This window comes from Erythrolamprus reginae, chromosome 6 (genome assembly GCF_031021105.1).
Source record: "Erythrolamprus reginae isolate rEryReg1 chromosome 6, rEryReg1.hap1, whole genome shotgun sequence".
In the NCBI taxonomy this organism is placed as follows: Eukaryota; Metazoa; Chordata; class Lepidosauria; order Squamata; family Dipsadidae; genus Erythrolamprus; species Erythrolamprus reginae.
The window spans coordinates 95,833,866-95,859,458 of record NC_091955.1 but is presented as its reverse complement, the minus strand read 5'-3'; the positions used below and the strand labels follow the sequence as shown (position 1 = coordinate 95,859,458).

At 45.1% G+C, this 25,593-nt stretch overlaps 2 protein-coding genes across 3 annotated transcripts in view; one reads left to right on the top strand and one right to left on the bottom strand.

The window, feature by feature from the left end:
* The window catches only part of TASOR2 (transcription activation suppressor family member 2), a 43,998-nt gene extending 32,589 nt beyond the window's left edge, over positions 1–11,409 (top strand). For both annotated transcript variants that reach the window (XM_070754476.1, XM_070754477.1), the window contains 6 exons: positions 386–511; positions 2,541–2,694; positions 3,809–3,914; positions 5,767–5,948; positions 7,684–7,798; positions 10,031–11,409. In XM_070754476.1, coding sequence (XP_070610577.1) covers positions 386–511; positions 2,541–2,694; positions 3,809–3,914; positions 5,767–5,948; positions 7,684–7,798; positions 10,031–10,034 — 687 coding nt within the window. In that variant the 3' untranslated portion in view covers positions 10,035–11,409. The remainder of the gene's footprint in view (positions 1–385; positions 512–2,540; positions 2,695–3,808; positions 3,915–5,766; positions 5,949–7,683; positions 7,799–10,030) is intronic.
* Positions 11,410–13,267: 1,858 nt separating this feature from the next.
* GDI2 (GDP dissociation inhibitor 2) overlaps positions 13,268–25,593 on the bottom strand; it is a 27,967-nt gene continuing 15,641 nt past the window's right edge. Inside the window, exons 2-11 of the mRNA XM_070754474.1 lie at positions 24,049–24,156; positions 23,088–23,187; positions 21,927–22,061; positions 20,572–20,770; positions 19,464–19,595; positions 18,506–18,605; positions 17,220–17,391; positions 16,318–16,462; positions 14,514–14,568; positions 13,268–14,257 (exon numbers count right to left, since the gene is read on the bottom strand). Of these exons, the coding sequence (XP_070610575.1) occupies positions 14,102–14,257; positions 14,514–14,568; positions 16,318–16,462; positions 17,220–17,391; positions 18,506–18,605; positions 19,464–19,595; positions 20,572–20,770; positions 21,927–22,061; positions 23,088–23,187; positions 24,049–24,156 (1,302 nt within the window). The 3' untranslated portion in view covers positions 13,268–14,101. The remainder of the gene's footprint in view (positions 14,258–14,513; positions 14,569–16,317; positions 16,463–17,219; positions 17,392–18,505; positions 18,606–19,463; positions 19,596–20,571; positions 20,771–21,926; positions 22,062–23,087; positions 23,188–24,048; positions 24,157–25,593) is intronic.

The window sequence follows — 25,593 nt, the reverse complement described above, 5'->3', positions numbered from 1 at the left end:
TGTTGTAAGCCGCCCTGAGTCCGAAGGGATTGGGCAGCATAGAAATCAAATAAATAAATGAATAAAATAAAGCATCCTGGCTGGGGAATTCCGGGGATTGAAACTCATCCATCACAAAAGTTTATTTATTTATCTATTTCTTCGATTTCTAGGCCGCCTTTCTCCTGAGACTCAGGGCGGCTTACAACATATTAATACAGAACAATGGAAGAAATCGAAATTAAATAAAACAACACTACTAAAAAAAATTGTGCTTCAGTAAATGATACGGCAGGGCTACAATTCACCGCGTCGGTGTTTGTGGCTCACCTAACGGTCGTTGCAGCTTGTGTTTATCATGGACGGATTTTTTCTCTCTCCCCCCCCAACCACGTCCTCCTTCCAGAATTTGCTGAAGAAAAGGGGCCACTCCAAAGCAGACCTACTACACTTCTTGAACGGAAGCAGCGTGGACATGGAGAACCTCTTGGTCATCATTCGAAACGAGGACATTTTCTTACACATCCACAAAGTAGGTTCGAAACTCGCTTTCGGCTCTTCTTGGGCAGGGGGTTGAACGCGATGGCCGTCATGGTCCCTTTCAACTCTAACAATGAATGAATGAATGAATGAATGAATGAATGAATGAATGAATGAATGAATGAATGAATGAATGAATGAATGAATGAATGATTCTCGGCCCTTTGATTACCGACGAAGCCGGATTCCTGTCTCGTTGAAAATAACTTGGGGGCAACGTGGTAGTAGATAATAGAACGGCAGAGGTGAAAGGGACCTTGGAGGTGTTCTAGCCCAACCCTTTGTTCACGGTTCCATCATTAGAAAGTTGGTAAAACGAGGCCCCAGATTGTTTGGGGGGCAAGAAGCCGACTCTGCCCACTGCTTAGAGGGGGCTGTGAAGCCCTGTATAGCAGGACTGAGCTGCAGCATGGAGATGCGCAATAGCCTCACCATCCCCATGTGTGCACGGAAAACCAGTGGCTTCTTACCATTACGGCTCTCTGGACCACATCCCAAACTTCCAGTTTCTGTTGGGGGATTTTTTTTTTTGCCTCCGGGAGGATAAAATGGCCTTTTCCAAGGCCGAAAATTAGCTGGCGCATTGGAGCTGAAACATAGAAAAGTCTCACAAAGAAACCTAGAAGATTGACGGCAGAAACGGACCTCCTGGTCCATCTAGTCTGCCCTTATACTATTTCCTGTGTTTTATCTCAGGATGGATCTATGTTTTGGTCACCCCACTTCAAAAAGGACATTGAAACTCTAGAGATAAAGTACAGAAAAGAGCAACTAAAATGAGAAAGGGGCTGGAAACCAAGATATACAAAGAGAGGTTGCTGGAACTGGGCACGGATAGTTTAGCAAAAAGGAGGGCCAGAGGGGCCATGATAGCAGTATACAGGTATTTGAGGGGTTGCCACAGAGAGGAGGGGGTCACACTATTTTCCAGGGCACCAGAGGGGCAGACCAGAAGCAACGGATGGAAGCTGACCAAGGAGAGATTCAACCTGGAAATAAGGAGGAACTTTCTGACAGTGAGAGCGATCAAACATAGAAACATAGAAGTCTGACGGCAGAAAAAGACCTCCTGGTCCATCTAGTCTGCCCTTATACTATTTCCTGTATTTTATCTTAGGATGGATATATGTTTATCCCAGGCATGTTTAAATTCAGTGACTGTGGATTTATCTACCATGCCTGCTGGAAGTTTGTTCCAAGCATCTACTACTCTTTCAGTAAAATAATATTTTCTCACGTTGCTTTTGATCTTTCCCCCAACTAACTTCAGATTGTGTCCCCTTGTTCTTGTGTTCACTTCCCTCCTGGACCTTATTTAACCCTTTAACATATTTAAATGTTTCGATCATGTCCCCCCTTTTCCTTCTGTCCTCCAGACTAGACAGATTGAGTTCATTAAGTCTTTCCTGATACGTTTTATGCTTAAGACCTTCCACCATTCTTGTAGCCCGTCTTTGGACCTGTTCAATTTTGTCAATATCTTTTTGTAGGTGAGGTCTCCAGAACCAGCGGGGGTGGGGAACTCCCCATCACTTGACACATTCAAAAGGAAATTGGACTGGCATCTGGTTGGGGTGGTGTAGGGATTTCTGCTTGAGCAGGGGGCTGGACTTGATGACCTACAAGGTCCCTTTCAACTCTAATTAATTAATTAATGTTTATCCCAGGCATGTTTAAATTCAGTTCCTGTGGATTGACCAACCACGTCTGCTGGAAGTTGGTTCCAAGCGTCTACGACTCTTTCAGTCAAATAAAATTTTCTCACCTTGCTTCTGATCTTTCCCCCAACTAGCCTCAGATTGGGCCCATATCGGACGTGTGCCATAGGTTCGCCATCACGAAACTAAACATTCCCAATTCCAGCTGCTTTTGGGGCTGTGAGCACCACTACTCTGCTGTGTCTCCTTCATTATTATTATTATTGTTGTTATTATGAATATCATTATGATTATTATTATTATTATTTAGATTTGTATGCCGCCCCTCTCCGTAGACATCCCTCTTCTTTGCTGCTTCCACAGGTCCCTTTCTTGCTGCGTCTCAAAGGCTGCCCCAATGTGACTTTTGCCGGGGTGGACAGCCCCGAAGACGCCCTGGAACACACCTACCAGGAGCTGTTCCACAGCGGAGGCTTTGTGGTGTCCGATGACAACGTCCTCGAAGGGATGACCGTGGGTGAGTTGGCCTGCTTCCCACGGCCAGGTTGCAAAAACTCTCCAACCGAGCCGGGAAGGAAGGAAGGGCGTCCATGGTGCACAGCCACAGCAGATGTAGGCAGAGCCATTGGTCCCAACCATGCCCATAGACAGTGGTTTTCAACCTGGGGGTTGGGACCCCTTTGGGACTCAAACACAGGGTCGCCTAAGACCATTGGATAAGTTTCCGGTCACAATTCAAAGTGTTGGTAATGACCTTTAAAGCCCTACATGGCATTGGGCCAGAATACATCCGGAACCACCTTCTGCCGCACGAATCCCAGTGGCCGATAAGGTCCCCCAGAGTTGGCCTTCTCCAGGTCCCGTCGACTAAATGTCATTTGGCAGGCCCCAGGGGAAGAGGCCTTCTCTGTGGCGGCCCCGGCCCTCTGGAATCAACTCCCCCCAGAGATTAGAACGGCCCCCACCCTCCTTGTCTTTCGCAAATTACTCAAGACCCACCTTTGTCGCCAGGCATGGGGGAGTTAGGATATTCCTTCCCCTAGGCCATTACAAGTTATGTGTGGTATGTTTGAGTGTATATTTGGTTTTTATAATAAGGGTTTTTAGTTGTTTTATTAAATTGGATTGTTACATGTTGTTTTTGTTGTTAGCCGCCCTGAGTCTGCGGAGGGGCGGCATACAAATCCAATAGATAGATAGATAGATAGATAGATAGATAGATAGATAGATAGATAGATAGATAGATAGATAGATAGATAGATAGATGATAAATAAATAAGACAAATTTCTCGTGGTGTTAGGAACTAAAGCTTCTTATTTTGGCACCTTGGAACATATTTTTACAATCCGACCAATCAGGCGTTTGCAGTGGGGGTGTCCCTCTGACCTTCCTGCCAATCAGCTTCAAGCTCTGTTGGGAGAATTGGCGCTAGACTTATGGTTAGGGGTCACCACAACTTGAGGAACTGTATCAAGGGGTCGCGGCATCGGAAAGGTTGACAACCAATGCTAGGGGGAAGTGACTCGCTTGTGATGTGTGCATGTTGGAATTCTGGGAGTGGAAGTCCGTCCATTTTAAAGTAGCCACGGTTGAGTTCAAGAGGACTAGCAGCCATGTTTTTTTCCTCTAGGGGAGCTGAAAGAGGTGATCAAAACTCTGGAGAAACTCAACCTTCATGGGAGATGGAAGTGGTTCCTTCACTACCGAGAGTCCAAGAAGCTAAAGGAAGATGCCAGGTGAGATCAGAATATTGTATCTTTCTCGCTCTGCTAAACAAATAATTCCCTCAACACTGTCAAACTATTTATTAAATCTGTACTACTATTACTACTAGTTTTTTCTCATCGGTCCTAGCACCTGTCTCCTCCCACTTAGGACTCTATGACTGTAACTTATTGCTTGTATCCTTAAGATTTTTATTAATATTGTTTCACCCCTATGACCATCATTAAGTGTTGTACCTCCCGAGTCTTGAGAAATGTGTATTTTCTTTCATGTACACTGAGAGCATCTGCACCAAAGACAAATTCCTGGTGTGTCCAATCACACTTGGCCAATAAAGAATTCTATTCTATTTCTATCTGTTGCTGGAAGGGTCTTGGAGGTCTTCTAGTCCAGTGTTTCCCAGTGGTTTTTTTGAGTAGTGGATGATACACATTAAACAAAGAATTACAGTATAAGAGAATATCTATGGAGATTCTCCATCATGTCCCAAAGGTGCATTTTTAAAAAAAGAGGCAGCTGGACATTGTTTTTTCTTTCGCTTCTCATACAATTGCCTCTTGAAAAACAAATAAATAAACCGCTTAAATGAAATACATTTTAATTTATTTTATGGTTGCAGTGTCCCAAGGTCACATGACCCACCTAGATCTGGCCAAGATACAAATAATAATTTTTTTTCCTATGGGGTTTTCTAACTTGTTTTTATATGTTGTAAGCCGCCCAGAATTAAATCAATGTAATAAATTAAACTTTACGACCTCCTGACAAGCCAACAACGGGATTGCAATGGGTCACTTAACAAAGTAGCAAGGAAGGTCATATGTTCTGTCGGGCTCTCTGGTAGATTCCTCCCAAAAATTCACAGGTACAAATTTCAGACACACACGTTTGAAAATTCAAAACAATGTTCTTTATAATGAAAATTCACTTAAACTAAGCCCTCTTTTGGTAGAGCCAAGAGCACTGGTCTCCAAACAACCTGGTAATTTGTACAAGTCCCTTATCAGTTCTGTGATACTTAGCTTGCAGCTGTGAGGCAATTCACAGTCCTTCTTCTTTCACAAAGTGAAACACACTTTGCTCTGGTTTAGTTTCCAAGCGGGGGGAAATCAGCACACAAAAGGTCAACATATATCCATTGTAAGATAAAATACAGGAAATAGTAAAAGGGCAGACTAGATGGACCATGGGGTCTTTTTCTGCCGTCAGACTTCTATGTTTCTATGTCAAAGTCAGTAAAGCAGTCACGAAACCCAACGATCAGATAATCCTCCACAATGGCCAAACCCACAGGCTGCTATTTATAGCAGCCTCACTAATGACCACAGCCCCACCCAACCACAGGTGGCCTCCTTTTCTTTGATAATAATCTCTCAGTTGTTGCTGCCTATGCATCGCTCTCCGCATGCGTGGCTGTATCATTAACTCTTGTTCTGAATCCAAGGAGGAGCTAGAGAATTGATCTCCTTCTGAGCTGTCTGCCACCCTCTCCTCCTCCCTGTCACTCATGTCTTCTTGGTCAGAGCAGCCTTCATCATCAGATTCCACTGGGGGCAAAACAGGCCTGCAGCATGTGGATGTCTCCCCCACATCCACAGTCCTTGGGGCAGGAGCTGGGCCAGAGCTAACCATAACATCGTATAACGCGGCAAATTCACCGAACCAGTCTTGCTTGGTGATGGAAATTGGCGTTTCTTTGTCTCTGCTGTGGGTGGAAAGTGGTGTGTTACCAGTGGACTAAAGTTGCTGATCTTTTTTCAAGGGAGGGGCAGAAAAACCGAGCTGAATTGAATTCACTGCAGACAGACTGGGGATTTTCCACTGGCCCTAGGGATCACCTCTTGGTCTCCTTTCTTCCCGCAGGGGGGATCTTTCCGCCTGCACCAAGGAGTCGGTCCTGAAATCCTGCCAGGTAGCCAACATGACGGAGGTCCTGCACTACCACGAGTGTGACTCCGGGACCTGCGCGAGATTGGAGCGCTTCAATTGCCTGTTGAACTTGCAGATTCAAAACATCACCAAGAGGTTCGCCGTGTTTCTCACAGGTAAGCTAACCCTACCCCCCTCGTTCCCATCCCCCCAAAATGTAGAGGAGCCCCAAAGAAGACCCTGGAGGCATTGAGCGCACAAATCCTCATTCTGGAACTGTCCCGTTTGCAGAAAGAGGCATAGAAACATCAAAGATTGACAGAGCATTCTTTCGAGAAGCTCAAGGTTTATCTTTTGTCCTGCACCTGGGCGGAAGTAGGAGGAAGACTTGCCACGATGGCACAACCTGAGTGGGCAACGTGACAAGGTTGTGGGTGGGGGAACCAGGGATATGAACTTTCAACTCGGTGAGAAACTCAGATCCAGTTTTCCCAGTGTAGGCGCCAGGATGGCTCGGGAAATAAACTGGACCCTTGAGGAGTATTTTGATTCAGACTCTGATTTAGTTTGGATACAACCTGGAACCTTGACACCCTAAGTAGAAACATAGAAGACTGACGGCAGAAAAAGACCTCATGATCCATCTAGTCTGCCCTTATACTATTTCCTGTATTTTATCTTAGGATGGATCTATGTTTATCCCAGGCATGTTTAAACTCAGTTACTGTGGATTTACCAACCACGTCTGCTGGAAGTTTGTTCCAAACATCTACTACTCTTCCAGTGAAATAATATTTTCTCATGTTGCTTTTGATCTTTCCCCAACTGACCTCAGATTGTGCCCCCTTGTTCTTGTGTTCACTTTCCTATTAAAAACACTTCCCTCCTGGACCTCGTCATGTACTCGGTCGAGTCTTCGGAGAGGGGCGGCATACAAATCTAAGTAATAAATAAATAAATAAATAAATAAGTGGAGGACGACCTTTATTCAGGTAGCCTGTGACCACAACCACAATGTAGCCCCCAAATTTATGTTGTAATGGAAGTAAAATGTTTTAAGGGAGCTTTAAGGGAGTTACATTGTCACATTGTTATTATTATTGTTGTGAGCTGCCCCGAGTCTGCGGAGAGGGATGGCATACAAATCTGATAAATTATTATTATTATTATTTGTCCTGTTTTACAACTTTGGCTGCCACAATTGTTAAAAGTGAACCACCACTGCTGTTAATTTAATTTAGAGTTAATTTAGCTGTTAAATTGTTAAGTGGTTTCCCTTGGGTTAGGAGGTTGCAAAAGGGGAATCGCAGGATCCTGGGGGCACTGTGCCAATCCTAAATTTGAATCGGTTGCCAAGCAAGTTTATTTTTGATCACGCGATCACGGCGAAAAACAGCCATTAAATTCCTTTTCGCAACGTCGTCGTAACTTGGAACCGTCACTAAATGAACTGTACAAATTTCCGTGAAGTAGAGGAAAGATAGTTTTTAATGTATTTAACGACTATTTGGACTTTTAAAACCCACCCTTTGCATTAAACAGTCATTCTATAATGGTTCTCAGCTGCAACTACATGTGACATCCTACCAGTTTCTTTAATAGAGCACAGGAGTACTGTAGAATAATTTTATGAATTTTCAATGGATTTAAAATTTTCAATTGATTTAATGGATTTCGGCCCCCTTTGAAAACCCGTTGAAGTAGCAAATCCGTGAAAGATGAACCTTGAGGTAGCGAGGGATTACTGTATTTGACAACTAATACCATCCTGGTCTCTTTTCTTCTGGGCTCTTTTGTGTGTTCGGGATCGAGATTCCCTTCTGGGAAATGGGTGTGGGCCGCTAAGGATGTTGGGTTGTTTTTTGGGGGGGTCCTAATCTCTTCCCCCCTCCTTTTTTTTCATCCTGGCAGAAAATGCCAGCGCCAGCCAGGAAGCCTTGGAGAACAAAGGCATTTTCGGCCTGAACATCACCGACTTCATCACCACAGCGCAAGACCTGGTGACGCCTTTCAGAAGCGGCTTCTGGTAAGAACGGGCAGCGGCCGCATCGAGAAAGCGGGAAGCGAAAAACGCAGAGGGCGGATTTTGGAAGTTCACATTGGACCCCAAAGTGCTTTCCTTCTTCTATTTATATTTTTAAAATATACTTATTATTTATATATTTATTATGTTTTGGCAAGGGGAAATTATTACGTATGAGCGGAGTAATCCTTGTTTGCTAAGGCTGTGCACACGCAGAAACGTATAGATTGAGATTAGTTGGGAGTAACTTCTCAGCCACACACAGATATACTAACTTGAATTAAAGTTTGCTTTGAGAAATAACATCTTCGGATGAACAGCCTAAAGCCATACACATAAGTCGGAATAACAATCCAAATCTTACCAAGTACATAATCTTCCTTACCAGTTGTCTTTGTCATAATCAGCAAAGATATCAAGCCTAAACACATTTTAGCTGCAATAGTGTTCCCTCGATTTTCACGAGTTCAAACTTCGCGAAAAGTCTATATCATGGTTTTTCAAAAATATTAATTAAAAAAATACTTCGCTGTTTTTCCCCTATACCACGGTTTTTCCCGCCCGATGACATCATATGTCATCGCTAAACTTTAGTCTGCCTTTAATAAATATTTTTTTTAATAAACTAATAAATAAACATGGTAATAATCTAAATGGTTGCTAAGGGAATGGGAAATGGTAATTTAGGGGTTTAAAGTGTTAAGGGAAGGCTTGTGATACTGTCCATAGCTAAAAATAGTGTATTTACTTCCGCATCTCTACTTCGCGGAAATTTGACTTTCGCGGGTGGTCTCGGAACGCATCCCCCACGAAAATCGAGGGAACACTGTACATGATTACAGTACAGAGAGATTGCAGAGCTAACTTAACAGTGAGCAGCCAAAGAGAAACAGAGAGGGTGACTCGGAGAAGTAAACCTGAACTCTAGCTCCCTCTTGTGGCAGTCTGCAACACCTGCAGCCAATATATTGCCAACCCAACAGTTATGGACAGAAATTAAACAAAACAGAAATAAAACACAAGAATGTTTTTTTTAAATCAACTTTCTCTGGATGAGAAGCGCTTTGGTTTCAAATGTTTTGTTTTATATTTATTATTTGATTATAATTATTTGGAGTGGTGCAGTAGCCTAGAGGTGGAGCTCTGGCCTCACAATCAGGTTCAGTCCTAGGTAGAGGCAGGTACAGTATTTCTCTCTGGGCACAATGGGAATAGATCTGGTGGAAAAAACCTCCGCATTGGTGACAGGAAGGGCAGTGGGCCAGTAAACACACTCTGCTATCTCCATTCAGTTGCCTAGACTCCACCCCAATGCAAGGGATTAAGGGGTCATTAAAATATTAATTTATATGTATGATTAGGGGAATGTGAGCGATTGGTTTTAAGAAATTGGTTTTAGGATGTTTTTCAGATATGGATATTTAGATGTTTTTGTATTTTTTTTGTGAGCTGCCCTGAGCCTGAGAAGGGTGGCACAGAAGTCTAATAAATAAATAAATGATTTGATTATGACGATTTAATATTTTACTTAACTGCCCATCTCATAATGGAGCAACATTTTTCAGAGGTCGTATTGCTCTGGAGAGAATTTTGGTATATTTCCGCAAAAGGAAGAAACTGTGGAGGAAACGCTTTCTCGACTTACGTTCATAGTTACCTAGTAGTTAGGCCTTGAAAAAACCCGACTCGGGGCCATTTTTTTTTTACACTTTAACAACCATCATAGCACCCCGACGAGATTGGCGCTCAGGCATTTGGCAACTGACACGTATTTGAGGGTCGCCGTATCCCTAGGTTACATGATCCCCTTTTGGTGACCTCCTGACAAGCCAAATTAATGGGGAAGGAGCTAGATTAATTTTTATTAATATTGATTGTTTCTTCATTGCTTATTTGACCCCTATGACAATCATTAAGTGCTGTACCACATGATTCTTGACAAATGTACCTTTTTCTTTTATGTATTCTGAGAGCATCTGCACCAAGACAAATTCCTTGTGTGTCCACTCACACTTGGCCAATCAATATTCTATTCTATTCTACAACGCCCTTCTAACTCTAAACCGTGTGACCTGATTTAACAACTCCTGTGATTTCGCTTAACGACTGTGGCAAGGCGGGTCTTTAAATGGGGCAGACCCCGCTTAGCAACGGTCTTCCTCGGCAGCTTTCGGGCTCGGTTGTGATTTGTTAACTCAAGGACTCACCAGTAACAGCAGCCGATGTTTGTTTCAGGTAACCCAAGATAAACCGCCTTCTGCCTTCTTGCAACCAGCCGGGAATCGCAGCACCAAACCCAATTTGTCCGTCCGTTTCAAGAGGCACCGGACTCTCCTCGTCCCCATCACTCCAATTTTAAGCTAAGCAGCCGCGACACCCGTTCGAGGTCAAGCAGACGGGCCTCTTTCCCTTCCTCCCTCCCCAGGCTGGTTTTATTTCGGGCCTGTGGCTAGGCGGCTTGGGGGGAAAGGGCCGTTGTTTTATTTAAATACAACGTGGAACCTCAAAAAAGGAAAATAATGCATTATCGACGTTCTCGGTTCAACTCTGAAACGGGAAGAAAAAAAGCAAAGCATAGGAATTTCTCGATTGTGCAGCTGAGTATCGCATAGGAAAATAATTAAAAGTACAACACTGTTTACTTGAAGGGTTACAAGTCAGTTGGCCTCAACCCGACACTTCAGATGTGGGGTTGGGGGGCACTCCGAAAAGTGTGTGGTGTATGTGTGTTGAGTGTTGCATAAGCACTGTGTTAGGCACGGGTGTTCAATTCCGTAGCCGGTGGACCTCAACTCCCAGAATCCCCCGTCCATTGGATTCCCAGAACCCTTTATCCATTGGACTCCAACTCCCAGAATCCCCCGTCCATTGGATTCCCGGAATCCTTTATCCATTGGACTCCAACTCCCAGAATCCCCCGTCCATTGGATTCCCAGAATCCCCCCCATCCATTGGACCTCAATTCCCAGAATCCCCCATCCATTGGATTCCCAGAATCCCCCATCCGTTGGACTCCCCAACTCCCAGAATTTCCCAGCCAGTGTATGTCAACTCCCAGAATCCTGGCCGTTGGAATCCCACCGGCTGGGGAACTCTGGGAGTTGTAGTCCACCTCTCTCAAAGTTGCCAAGGCTGGATATTCCAAGTGCACTGACTTCCACACAATGCTGCAATTGTGCTCGAAGGTGCACAACAACTATGCTACATGCATCTTGTGGGCTTTTAGGATCCGGGATTATTTTGCACACCCAGGAAACATCGGACAGAACCGCACAATGGCCATTACCTTTAACACAGGGCGTTTTATGGGGAGGGGTGGCGGGAGGGGGGAGCAACTGGGGCGATAGGGAGTAGACAAAATGAGTTAGCAGCACTTACTTCCTCTTGTAGATAGCATGGGGTTTTTTTTTGTTTGGATTCCGGAGTTAATTCTTTCTCTCTCTCGAGAGCTCAGTTTCAAGGTACCGCAATAAAAGGGGAGGGGTGTGTGTGTTTATTCAGTTGGAACTCTTCTAAAAATTGGGCCTTGCAAGATACCCCCACACTTGTCTTTGGTGGGGATGGAAATGAATTCTTTTGTAACTAATCTTTATAAATAAAACTTGATTTGAAAAGGTGTCAGTGGAATTTATTTTTTGGGGGGTGGGGTGGGAGAGAAGCACAATTCCAAAAATAAAAAAAATAAAACCAACTTAGAACATGGGTCTCCTTAAACTTAAACTTAAATTAAATTTAAGTTTAAATATTATACATTATGTTCTTTGTTTATGGTTATTGTTATTATCATTTAGTGTACTTAAATAAGTAATTAACTATATTACTAGAATTATCTTTGTTTGTTAGTATGTGTTAGTTTTGTTTCAACTTATGATTTGATCATTTATCTTACATTTTTGTAAATGTGTATATATGTATTTTAAGTCAATAACAAATTTATATAAAATTAAAAAAAAAAAGAACATGGGTCTCCAACCTTGGCCACTTTTAACTCCCAGAATTCCTTGGCCAGCATTGCTGGCCAAGGAATTCTGGGAGTTAGAAGTCCACAAGTCTTAAAAGTGGCCAAGGTTGGAGTCCCCTGAACTAGAAGATAACCACACCAAGGGTGTTACAATGGGAACAAGTGGGAGGGGAGAATATAAACTTTATATATTATTCATTTATTTATTTATTGGATTTATATGCTGCCCCTTTCAGAGGACTTAGAGTGAGTTTGGCAGTCCAGGGACTACCTGCAATTTATTTGATGATAACCATATTCTTTCTTCCTCCTCGTTTTCCTCCCTAACAACCCTGCGAGGTGGTTCCACAATCCCCCAGTTCCCATTCATGCCCGAGGACTGGACCTCTTGATGGTAATGCATCTTTCTGGGAATGGAGGGAGACCCGACTGGGCCTCATGTCGTTCTCTTCGGCTTGTGTGAGGACGGGAGCTTCTTTCGCTCGAGCCTGTAATAGAGGTGGAGGATTGTGGGGTCCTTGGTGTTATGTGAGCTGGGCTGCTTTGTTGCAGACGTTTCGTGACCCAGCTAGGTAACGTCATCAGTGATAGAAGGGAGTGAGGTTTATGGGAGTAGAGAAGGGGAGGAAGAAAAGGAAGATGAAGAAGAGGAGGAGGACTGGTATTCTGTGAGCTCGGCTGCTTTGTTGCAGACGTTTCGTGACCCAGCTAGGTAACGTCATCAGTGCGAGAAGGGAGTGAGGTTTATGGGAGTAGAGAAGGGGAGGAAGAAGGAAGATGAAGAGGAGAAGAAAGAGGAGGAGGATTGGTATTCTGTGAGCTTGGCTGCTTTCTTGAAGACATTTCGTGACCCAGCTAGGTAACTACATCAGTGCTAGAAGGGAGTGAGGTTTAAGAGAGTAGAGAAGGGGAGGAAGAAGAAAAGGAAGAGGTTTCTATGCTGCTCTGAGTCGCTTCGAGAAGGCCCCGAGAAGGCCCTGAGTCTTCAGAGAGGGGCGGCATACAAATCTAATAAATTATTATTATTATTACTATTATTATTATTATTATTGCAACATAGAAGTCTAATTAATAAATAAACCAATAAATGAATAATAAGAGGGGTACCAAGAGGAGGAGGAGGAGGACTGTGGGGTCCTTGGTACTCTCTGAGCTGGGCTGTTTCCTCGCAGACATCTCAATACTCAACTAGGTAACATCATCAGTGCAAGGGAGTGGGATTTGCCAAAAGGAGGAGGAGGAGGAGGGAAAGAGGAACACGACCGGCTCCTTGATTGCTCTCCGAACTCGCTTGCTTCCTCACAGACGTCTCATTACCAAACTAGACAACGTCATCAGTGAAGTTGGTTTTTACTGGGCAGCACCAATACAATGCCGCCTCCCCTTCCTTCCCTCCACCCAACACCGGACAAAAGAGAAAGACGCGACCCAGCTGATCTCGTCTCGCAAGGGAAAGACGACACATGTGTATGCGCACGCACACATACACAAAGATTCCACCCACTCCGGCATTTTTGTGCTTGCACCGTTTTTTTCTCTTTCTTTTTTTTATTATTAGTAGCACTTTTAAAACACAAACCGAAGCCTCGCGGCGTTACGTTGTGTCCCAACAGATGTAAACAAAGGTTTTTGAGAAGCTAGGAGGTTTAAGGAAGAGGGGTGGGTGGGCGTGGAATCAAACAACCAACGAAAAACCCCCCCAACCCACAACCCCCCCAAAATTGTTTTGAAAGAGACGCCGCTGCTTTAAAGGATGGGCAAACCGAAGAGGAGGAGGTGGCGGCATTTGCGAAGATTCGGGCTGGCGTGAGATGGGAGGGGGCGGAGGGGTGGGAAGGCCGAAAAGGAGGGGCGCACACTGCGCCCGTCGGTGTGTGGGACCCCCCAAAAGCAGGGGGGGTTTGGGAGAGAATGCTGGTAGCCCCAGGGCGATGTTCCCCTTCCCCGCTGGGACCGGTCGGATTTTTTAAATTTTATTTTTTTAAAGGCCGAGGATGAAAGTTAGCGAGCATTACATAAAGAGTGTGACAGGTGTCTTGGCACCTGCCAATCAAGCACACACCCCAAGCTGAAATTGACACATGATTCTAGCCGGGGGAGGGGGGGAAACGGGAGGTTGGGGTCAGCAGGGGGGGGTCTTTTCAATCTCAAGAGATATGATTAAGGAAAGGGAGGAAAGAGAGAGAAAGAGAGAGAGAGGGAGGGAAAATAAACGGCTGGGAAGAGGGTGCTCAGCTTAAAGGTCCCCGAATGCGGGCGTTAGCCCCCCCACATGCCCCCCCGGTCTGTGGTTGAGAACGGGGGGGGGAGGGAGGGGGGAGAGAAGAGACGTCCGCTCCCCCCGCTCACTGCTGCTCGTCCTCTCCGTAGATGTCGTTCTTCTTCCGTTTCATCTCTTCGAAGTCGAACTCGGAGCCCATCATCCTCTTGTAAATGTCTTTGATGTCGTCGCAGGTGGTCTCGAAGTGGGTGGTGGCGTCGTAGGTGCGGGAGATGAAGATCTGGGGGGAAAGCGGGGGGGGGGGAGGACAGGGTTGAAGGTCACCATCGTGGTCCTTTTCTCTCCTTCCTTCCATTTTCCTTTCTTTTCTTTCCTTTCTCTTTGCTAGATCTTTCTTCCTTCATTTCTGTCTTCCCAAATCCTTTTCCCCATCTTTCTGTCTCTCAACTTCTTCCCTCCCTCCCTCCCTCCGCTTCCTTCCTTCATTCCTCCCTTTCTTTTTTGTCTTTCTTCCCACCCCCAATTTTCATACCCACCTGGCTTTCTCTGCCCAGGTCAGTCGGAGAATATAAGTCGCTGACGCTAACAAACCTACAAGGAAGGAGAAAGGAAAGACCAATTTAGGAAGATTTCAGGCAACAAGGTGGTGGGCCTACGCAACAACAACAACAAAATCTGCTTTATTTACAGGCCCAAATGCACAAACTCTTCAGAATATAAGACACACCTCCCCCCCCCCCGCCCTAAAAGAGGCTGAAAATGTGGCTGTGTCTTATACTTTGAATGTAGATTTTCCAAAGCTTTTGCCCCCCAGCCCTAATATCTTTCCCGGTTTCTTCTTTTCATTGTTACTCTTTCTGAATAACTATTCTACTAGTTTTTCTCATCATTCCTATCCTCCTTTTCCTCCCACTCAGGACTGTATGACTGTCACTTGTTGCTTGTATCCTAAGATTTTTATTAATATTAATGGTTTCTTCATTGCTTATTTGACCTCTATGTACCACATGATTCTTGAGAAATGTCTCTTTTCTTTTATGTACACTGAGAGCACCTGCACCAAGACAAATTCCTTGTGTGTCCAATCACACTTGGCCAATAAAGGATTCTATTCAATTCTATAAGGTTTTTCTTTAAAGCCCTTAACCAGGGGGCAAAATAATGGGCTGAAGCTGACCAGACTAAGCATGCTAGCCAGATGAATACCTGATAAGCAGATTCTTTTCCCTGTTTTCCTCCCCCAAAACTAAGATGTGTCTTATACTCTGAAAAATACGGTACATACAGGTATTGGGATTTCTGTCTGATGCCTGTGGCCTGCGGGAATTTGGCAAAACCAAAATCCGGCAATTTTTTTTAAAAGGCAAGAATTATTTTTTTATTTTTCACTCCAATCACATCTACAAAATAACACACCATCAATCTGAAAACAGGCTACAATAATTATTTCTTTTAACTTTGGTATTCCCGATCCATCCATTGCTGCCTCCAATACAATTGACATCTGGGACAAGAATAATTTCTCAAATTTCTTATGTGTACAGTGTTCCCTCGATTTTCGCGGGTTCGAACTTTGCGAATAGCCTATACCACGGTTTTTCAAAAAATATTAATTAAAAAATACTTCGCGGGGTTTTTTTCTATACCAGTTTTTCCCGCCCGATGACATCATACATCATTGCCAAACTAATAATTTTTGCAAATAAATAACAAAAATAATAATTATTGTTAATAAATAATTATGTTTATAAATATCAGGATCACTAAGTGTCTTATTCAATGGTGAGTACCAGTAATCATGGTGAGCAAATGGTTGCTAAGGGGATGGGAAATGGTAATTTAGGGGGGTTTAAAGTGTTAAGGGAAGGCTTATGATACTGTCCATAGCCAAAAATGGTGTATTTACTTCCGCATCTCTGCTTCGCGGAAATTCGACTTTCGCGGGTGGTCTCGGAACGCATCCCCTGCGGAAATCGAGGGAACACTGTATTTTAAGTGCTATTAACTAATACAATTTTTAAATTGCTTCTTTTCTAATCAAATCTAATCATTTAGGCCAGAGTGCTTCAATCTTCTCCATACATTCTTAACAATAGTTTCATGATATTTATTACCATTACTTTCATAATAATTGCCCTTAAAGATGAGAAACGAATATTCCCAATCATGTCAACTAAATCTCTAGGCAGTTTACAGAGTCAGCACATTGCCCCCAACAATCTGAGTCCTCATTTAACCGACCTTGGAAGGATTCATTGCTAGGCAGGGGGTTGGACTAGAAGACCTCCAGGGTCCCTCCCAACCCTACTGCTATTGTTAAGTCCAGCAGGCAAGCCTTACTTCTGCTCGATGGGCTCCAGGAGGTCCATGGCGGGTTTGATTTCCTTTTCTGGCTCGTTGGTCTCCACGGTTGTGCTTACGATGGCGATGTACTTTCCTTGGGCCGCCACATTGTGGGCGGACGAGATCATGCAGACGTAGATGTCTTTAAAAAAAAAATAGACGTGACAGGTTTGCAACTCTGAAGGGACAAAGCTTAAATAGGAGCCAGCCGTGTGCAGCAGCTGCCAAAAAAGCCAACACAGTTCTAGGCTGCATTAACACAGGGAGAGAATCAAGATCACGTGAAGGGTTAATGCCACTTTATAAGGCCTTGGTAAGGCCACACTTGGAATCCTGCATCTAATTTTGGTGCCTACGATGCAAAAAGGATGTTGAGACTCTAGAAAGAGGGCAGAGAAGAGCAACAAAGGTGATCAGGGGACTGGAGGCTAAAACATATAAAGAAACAGTTGCAGGAACTGGGCATGGCTAGTTGAATAAAAAGAAGGACCAGGGAAGACAGGATAGCAGCCTTCCAATATCTCAGGGGTTGCCACAAAGAAGGAGTCAAGCTATTCTCCAGAGCACCTGAGGGGTAGGACAAGAAGCAATGGGTGGAAACTAAAGAAGGAAAGAAGGAACTTGGAACTAAGGAGAAATTTTGTGACAGTAAGAACAATTAATCCGTGGAACAGAAGTTGCCTCCAGAAGTTGTGAACGCTCCAACACTGGAAGTTTTTAAGAAGATGTTGGATAACCATCTGTCTGAAGTGGTGTAGGGTCTCCTGCCTAAGCAGGGGGTTGAACTAGAAGACCTCCAAGGTCCCTTCCAACTCTGTTGTTGTTGTTGTTATTATTATTATTATACAGCCTGACACGGCGCCCGGCGAGGGATCCATTATTGCCCTTCCCGAGTTTACCTGACTTCCTGTTCACTTGGTTCTGGGGAATGATGATCTGGCAAGAGTTGGCGTCGTTGGTGTTCTTGATCGGGTGGTTCATGATGCAAATCACCCGGACGACTTTGCCCACTTTCTTCACTCGGTCCGAGACGTAGCTCGGGTCGCAGATGAGCTGCTTGCAACGGGCGATCTGCAAGGGGGGGGGAGAGAGAAAAGGCACAGAGGGGTCAAGAAAAGACCACCGAGGGGTGGAGAAAGGGGACCCCCACAGGGGAATATTTGGAGCTGGAGGTTGAGCTGTGAGGCCCTGGGTGCTCTCTCTGATTGGTGGTTTCCAACTAAGGAAATGTCGTTTGGCGGGACCCAGGGGAAGAGCCTTCTCTGTGGCGGCCCCAGCCCTCTGGAACCAACTCCCCCCAGAGATTAGAACAGCCCCCACCCTCCTTGCCTTTCGTAAGCTCCTTAAAACCCACCTCTGCCGTCAGGCATGGGGGAACTGAGATATTCTTTCCCCCTAGGCTTCTACAATTTATGTATGGTATGTTTGTATATATGATTGGTTTTAAAATAAGGGTTTTTAGCTGTTTTAGTATTGGATTGTCGCATGTTGTTTTTGCCACTGTTGTTAGCTGCCCCGAGTCCACGGAGAGGGGCGGCATACAAATCCAATTAATAATAATAATAATAATAAAAATAATAATAATAATAATAATAATGATGATGAAGATCAGAGGTCAGGGATGGCATACCTTTCTTTCCCCCCCAGGTGCCGAAAGAGTGTGTGTGCATGCTATCGTGCATGTACGAGTGCCCACACCCATAATTCAATGCCTGGGGAGGGCGAAAACAGCTTCCACCCCCACCCCCCCGGAGGCTGGAAATGGCCTGTTTCCCAACTTCTGGTGGGCCCAGTAGGCTCATGTTTCACCCTCCTCAGGCTCCAAAGGCTTCCCTGGAGCTGGGGAAGAGTAAAATCGCCCTCCCCCATCCCCCCAGAGGCTCTCAGAAGCCACAAACGCCCTCCCAGAGCCTCTGTGCGAGCCAAAAATCAGCTGGCCGGCACACACATGTATGATTTGTACTGTGTTTTGTTGTTGTGAGCCCCCCTCTTCCCTCCCTTCCAGCCCCGATGATCGTTATCTAGTTGGCAAACACGAAATTCTTATTAAATAATCTCCAGGGCACTTAGGAAATAAGCATCAGGGTTAGAGGGAGAGCTGGGCAGCGCTGGCCTCCTGCTTTCCGTCCCATTCCGGGCCACTTTTCCCTGGGACAGGGGAGGAACAAAGGGGGCGTCACCCTACCTCTCCTTCCGATTTCACGCCGACCACTTTGCCGTTCTCGACGACAATCTCCTCGATGGGTTTGTTCAACATGTAGGTCCCTCCGTAGATGGCACTTAACCTGCAAAGGAAGCAATTGGCCCAAAGTGTTTCAGTGGGTTCCAAGTCACGGGGGGCTTCATTGCATCTCCGGTTGACCGTCAGCCCAGAGATTCTCAATTCATTTCTGTTATGCCGCCCCCCAAGAAGAAGTCAACATTTCGCGCCCTCCCCAACTCCCCAATGGAAGTTTAGTGTTAATATTTCGAGGACCAGGAGACGGAGGAATGCTGGCATCGCAGGCCAGTGCTTTTGCCATCAGTTTGAGAGTGAGAGCGAAGGGGATTTGGGAGACTGGGGAACCACCAGAGACTGTAAAAAACCCAGTTAGGGTGTTGTCTGAGTCAGAGGGCGATGGGGACTTTGAGGACCCTCTCTTAGATGCGAGGGTCAGAAGAATGAGAGCCAGGCATGAATATCTCTATAGAAGGCGGTCTAGGTATTTAATATCTCTATGGGACACTTAGCCACATCGTATCTATATAGAACATGCTAATGGGAGAAGAGGTGTGGTAAACAATGTTCATTTTGAAAATGGTGTCGCGAGAGACTAAATTCCTGGATCTCTGTTCCTGTTTTCACAGAAGATGGTTAAGCTCTGAACAGTGAGTGGAGTGAGAAACACCAGACACAATTAGTGAAGATTTAGGCCTTTAGCTGGCATGCATGCGGGAGTCTTATCTATGCTCCGTAGAAGGAAATACTGCCAGGCTGAAAATGTTTAGAATTGACTTATTTCTTGCTGGACTTTTGTGTAAAAACAATCCTTTTGCTTTGATGTTTCCAGCGTGCGTGGGTTTGCTTTCTAATTGATTGATCCGGCCAGACAGAACAGAAATAAAGACTATTGACCGGAAATGGCACCCAGCGAAGGCCTTACCTGGCAAATCCTTGGGGCAGCTCCCCCAAACCGTAGAGAGGGTAGAGGTAGGGGCTTTTGCCGTATCTGGCCAAGGACTCGCTGTAGAGTTTAATCCTGTTGATGGTTTCTTGGCAAGGTTGGTCTAAGTAGCTGAAGGGAGAAAGGTGAGAAAAGATGTGGAAGTGATGAGAGAAAGTTATGACCTGGGGACCATCCTGTGTTTCCCCAAAAATAAGACCAGGTCTTATTTTCTTTTGGGCCCCAGATTAATTGATTTGATTTTGATTTTATTGGATTTGTATGCCGCCCCTCTCCGTAGACTTGGGGCGGCTAACAACAGTAATAAAAAACAGCATGTAAATCCAATACTAAAACGACTAAAAAACCCTTATTGTAAAACCAAACATCCCTACAAACAAACATACCACGCATAAATTGTAAAGGCCTAGGGGGAAAGAATATCTCAGTTCCCCCATGCCTGACAGCAGAGGTGGGTTTTAAGGAGCTAACGAAAGGCGAGGAGGGTGGGGGCAATTCTAATCTCGGGGGAGTTGGTTCCAGAGAGTCGTGGCCGCCACAGAGAAGGCTTTTCCCCTGGGCCCTGCCAAATGACATTGTTTTGTTGATGGGACCCAGAAAAGGCCAACTCTGTGGGACCTAACCGGTCGCTGGGATTCATGCAACAGAAGGCGGTCTCGTAGATACCCTGGTCCGGTGCCATTTATTAGAATGTATTATTTATTACTTAAATTTTATAGGCTGCCATTCTCCTAACAGACTCAGGGGGGCATGCAGAATAAAACGAAGATACAAAATTTAAAACCCCGAGTATCGTTGCTTTATGGAATTCCCTTCCAGAAGAGGTCGTGACAGCTGTCAGCCTTGATAGCTTCAAGGCAGGTTTAAATAGATTCATGTATCGGTGGTCATGGAAACAGATGTCCACGTGCCGCCCCTATGTTGGTTAAGGCAGGCAGGATTCCCTCGGGTCCCATTTGTTGGAGGTCAAGGGAAAAAAAGGGGGTTTATTTGGGGGATTGGTCTTATTTTTTGGGAAACAGAGTGGAAGTGCCCTGGTTTTGATGTGGTGAGGGGGAAACCCAGGAAGCCCGCCCGGGTCGCTTACTCATCCGTCCTGTAGAGGGCCAGGGCGTGGCCCGTGAAGTCAATCACATCCTGGCCGAGGTCGAACTTCTTGTAGACATCGCGCATGGTGGTTTTCTTGGGGTCCACCCCTTCAAATGTGCGGGAGTCGTTCTCGTCAAAGTTGGCCACGTAGACCAGGAACTTCCGGAAGCGTCTTTTCTCAAACAGGCCCATCAAACCTTCAAGGGGAGGGGGGTTAGAAACAGGTCAAGTTTTGGAGGGGTTTTAAGCGCCAAGGGTGAAAAATAGGCACCCTCTATCCGGGTTAGTTCTAGAGCTCGGAGAGCAGCAACAATGTGAGCTCTGGCCCATTCTTCCCAGCTGTGGGCTAGATAGAGGCTGTTTTGGGGGTATAAGGAGTCCTCAATTTACAACTGTTCATTTTAGTGACCGGCCAAAGTTACAACAGCAGTGAAAAAAAAGAGCAGGTTTTGACCAGTTTTCATAGAAACATAGAAGATTGACACCAGAAAAAGACCTCCTGGTCCATCTAGTCTGCCCTTATACTATTTCCTGTATTTTATCTTAGGATGGATCTATGTTTATCCCAGGCATGTTTCAATTCAGTTACTGTGGATTTACCAACCACGTCTGCTGGAAGTTTGTTCCAAGGATCTACTACTTACTCTTTCAGTAAAATAATATTTTCTCATGTTGCCTTTGATCTTTCCCCCAACTAACTTCAGATTGTGTCCCCTTGTTCTTGTGTTCACTTTCCTATGAAAAACACTTCCCTCCTGAACCTTATTTAACCCTTTAACGTATTTAAATGTTTCGATCATGTCCCCCCTTTTCCTTCTGTTCTCCAGACTATACAGATTGAGTTCATTAAGTCTTTCCTGATACGTTTTATGCTTAAGACCTTCCACCATTTTTGTAGCCCGTCTTTGGACCCGTTCAGTTTTATCCATATCTTTTTGTAGGTGAGGTCTCCAGAACTGAGGACAGTATTCCAAATATTTTCACACTTAGGATCATTGAAGCTTCCCCAGTGTCAGATGTTCAAAATTTGGACGCTTGGCAACAGCCTCATATTTATGACGGTTGCAGTGTCCCGGGGTCACGTGATCCTCTTTTATGACCTTTTCACAAGCAAAATTAAGGGGGAAGCCCAGATTCACTTAACGACTGTCTTACTAATTTACCAACTGCAGTGATTCGCTTAACAACCGTGGCAAGAAAAGTCGCAGAGTGGGGCACAATGGTCTTAACAACTGTCTTGGTTAGACATGAAAGTTTTGGTGGCAAATTGAGGACTACTTGTGCAAGTAATCTCGCAACCCCCCATTGTAACCCGTGGATGGGATCCATGGAGAGAAAGAGTGATGGGCTTACTAGAGGCGAGAGCTTCCGCTTCGGTCGAAGGGACTTTGTAGATCTTTCCTCCCTTGTACACAAAGCTTCCCTCGATCACCTTGAAGTCCAGGTAGCGGGTGACCTCTGTGTACAGCAGCATCTTCACCAGCTGGCCTGCGGGCAAAAGAAGTCAGGTGGGAAGATTCCGTCAGAAAAAGTTGTGATTAAATTTTTTTTTAAGGGAAATATGTACAAGAAGTTTTATAGATCGCATAGATCACCACAAAAGCTAGCTAAAATGTTTCAGAATTTGTCGATGAACTGTTGGAAATGCAGCGAGTTACCTGGCTCATTCTATCATATGTGGTGGACTTGTCTGGAAGTACAGTGATACCTCGTCTTACGAACTTAATTGGTTCCGGAAGTAGGTTCGTAAGGCGAAAAGTTCGTAAGGTTGGACGTCTCCGTGACATCAAATCTCCACCCGTGGAATTCCCTATTGGAATTCCCCACCTCCTTTCCAGCCTCCAGATCGGCCAAAAACGCCGCCGATCGCAAAAACAGCACTCCGCCGAGCAGCGCCACCCGGCTGCAACCTTCTGAAACAGCCGCGCGCTTCTCGGCGACCTCCGGAACCTGAACCTGAACTTCCGGGTTAACACCGAGAAGCCCCCCGGCTGTTTTAAAAGGTGACAGCCGGGCGGTGGCGCCCAGCAGAGTGCCATTTTGCGATCTGCGGTGGGTTCGTAAGCCGAAAAAAGTTCGTAAGAAGAGGCAAAAAATTTCCGAACCCCAGGTTCGTATCATGAGGGGTTGGTATCACGAGGTACCACTGTACGAAAATTTTGGACGCAAATTCAACATTGGATGCAGAAGATTTTAAGAAAGACTATTGAACTTAAACCCGAGATATACCTTCTGGGTATTTTACCAACATAATTTTGATAAAAATGAGACATATTTAATTATACATATAATTACAGCAGCTAGGATTATACATCCACAATGTTGGAAATTGAATAGGAGATGCAGAGATGAGTAGATTGACTTTGAAACTTGGAGAGAAACAAGATTCGGATTATTATAAAATTTGGGGGAAGTTTTATGATTGGATAGAAAACTAAGAGATATGTATGCATTAGATATTGGCAGGATGGGGACCAAAGCAACAGGATCACAGGGCCGTTTCCAGCCACTCACCGCAGGCCATGAGGAATTTGGGGATCAGGTCGACGTTCCAGTCTCTTCCTCGGCCCATCGACTCTGGGATGGTTCCTGGCAGGTGAAACCTTTTGTACAGCTTAGAAGAAGAAGAAGGGGGAGGAGTTAGGTGGGGGGCTGTGCAGACTAACCAGGAAGGGTGGTCTTCAAAAAAAAAAAATAGGAAGCAAGCTGAAAAAAGGATTGTTCCGAGCATCATGCCACCATTCCTACCAATCATCCTTAGAGCTTTCAATGGGAGGGAGGGAGGGTGATGGGAATGAAAGGAAGGAGGGAAGGGAGGAAGGAAGGAAGGAGGGAGGGAAGGAAGGAAGGAAGGAGAGGAGAAGAGATGGAGGGAGGGAGGGTGATGGGAATGAAAGGAAGGAGGGAAGGGAGGAAGAGGGAAGGAAGGAGAGGAGAAGGGATGGATGGAGGGAAGAAGATAGGAATGAAAGGAAGGAGGAAAGGAAGGAAGGAGATGGAGAAGGAAAGAAGGAAGATGGGAATGAAAGAAGAGGGAAGGGAGAGAAGAGGGGAGGAGATGGGAAAGGAAGGAAGGAAGATGGGAATGAAAGGAAGGAGGGAAAGGAGAGAAGAAGAGGGAAGGGAAGGGAAGGAAGAGATGAGAATGAAAGGGTGGAGGAAAGGGAGGAAGGAGAGGAAAATGGAGGGAGGGAGGAGGGAAGGAGGGAAAGAATGAAGGAAGATTGGAATGAAAGGAACGAGGGAAGGAAGGAGATAGGAATAAAGGAAAAGAGGGAAGGGAGGGAGGGAGAAGAGGAAAGGAAGGAAATGAAAGAGAAACAAAGAAAAAAGGGGAAAGAAAAAGAAAGAAAAGAAGAAAGAAAGAAAAAAAGGGGGGAAAGAAAAAAGAAAGGAAAAAAGAGAAAGAAAAAGGGAGAAAAAGAGGGAAAGAGAAGAGGGAGGAGAGGGGAGAGCAAAAGAGAAAAGGACTCACATCTTCCAGGGGTGTAATGGAAGCACTCTCCCCTCCATAGTAAGCATTCCGGTCCATGTGCAGAACTTTCTTGCCGTTCACGGACATGATGCCCGAGAGAATGCATTCCTGCAGAGAAGAGAGCCAGGGACAAAATTAAGGACTCCCCAACCGTCGTGAGGGGCTCAAGAGGTCCAATCAGAGGGAAGAAAACATTCAGGGTGTTGCTCAAAGTCCAGCAGGTGCCCAGCAGAAAACACTCACCTGAGAACAGGTACAGCACACAACTAGCGAAAAGCCCAGCTGGGATCTTATGGTTGCAACTAATCGGTTTCTTCTCCAACCATGGCAACTTTTAAGACTTGGGGGAATTGAAGTCCACAAGTCTTACAGGTGGCCAAGATTGGGGAGCCCTGGCCTGGAACGTATTTGGGACAGAAATCTCCTTTCCAGTTTTAGAGTTTAATTAGTGCCGCATTTTAGTAATAGCAACAGCACTTAGACTTATATACCGCTTCATAGAGTTTTTACAGCCCTCTCTAAGCAGTTTATAGAATCAGCCTATAGTGCCCCCAACAATCTGGGTCCGCATTTGACCCACCTCGGAAGGGTGGAAGGCAATCTGGAGTCGGTGGTGAGATTTGAACCACTGAACTGCAGCTAGCAGTTAGCTGAAGTAGCCTGCAGTGCTGCCCTCTAACCACTGTGCCACCCTGGCACGAATCCCAGTGGCCAATTAGGTCCCACAGAATTGGCCTTCTCTGGGTCCCGTCAACTAAACAATGCCGACTGGCGGGACCTAGGGGAAGAGCCTTCTTTGTGGTGGCCCCGGCCCTCTGGAATCAACTCCCCCCCCGGAGATTCGAATTGCCCCCAACTTCCTTTCCTTCTGCAAGATGTTAAAGACCCATATATGCCACCAGACATGGGGAGACTAACCCTCCCCCCCCATCTTTCTGACTCTAGCATTTGAGAAGGATGTGATTGTGTAGAATTGAATGGTTTTTTTTAGTAATAATGGCTTTTTAAATTAATTTTAATATTAGATTTGCATCATATTGTATTTTGTTGCTGTTGTGAGCGTCTCCGAGTCCTCGGAGAGGGGCGGCATACAAATCTAATAAATTATTATTATTATTATTATTATTATTATTATTATTATTATTATTATTATTTTGTTTCTGGAAGAATAGATTTATTGGAAAGATGGAGGTGGGGGAACCTCCTTTGGGGGCTCCGGAGAGGAGGAGGGGGAGAGGGGACGATGGGCATAAATTCACCTTTGGAATTTCTCCAGATTTTTATCTTCCCCCAAATTCTGAAAAACCAGGAGAAAATCCCAGGCTTTCTTTTCTGTCAAAGTCCAAAGGGTTTGGCAGAACTTTCGAGCCGGATGGTTGATTTCCCATTTAAAACACATCCTGCTTTCAATTTCGTCTGTACCTTTCGTAAGGAACAGAGGTTTAAAAAAAACACTTAAAAAAAAATCCTTTAAATACTCACAGTGCTATCCATAAACAAAGCCGTGACGAAATAAATACATTTCAACATCAACATATAGACCAG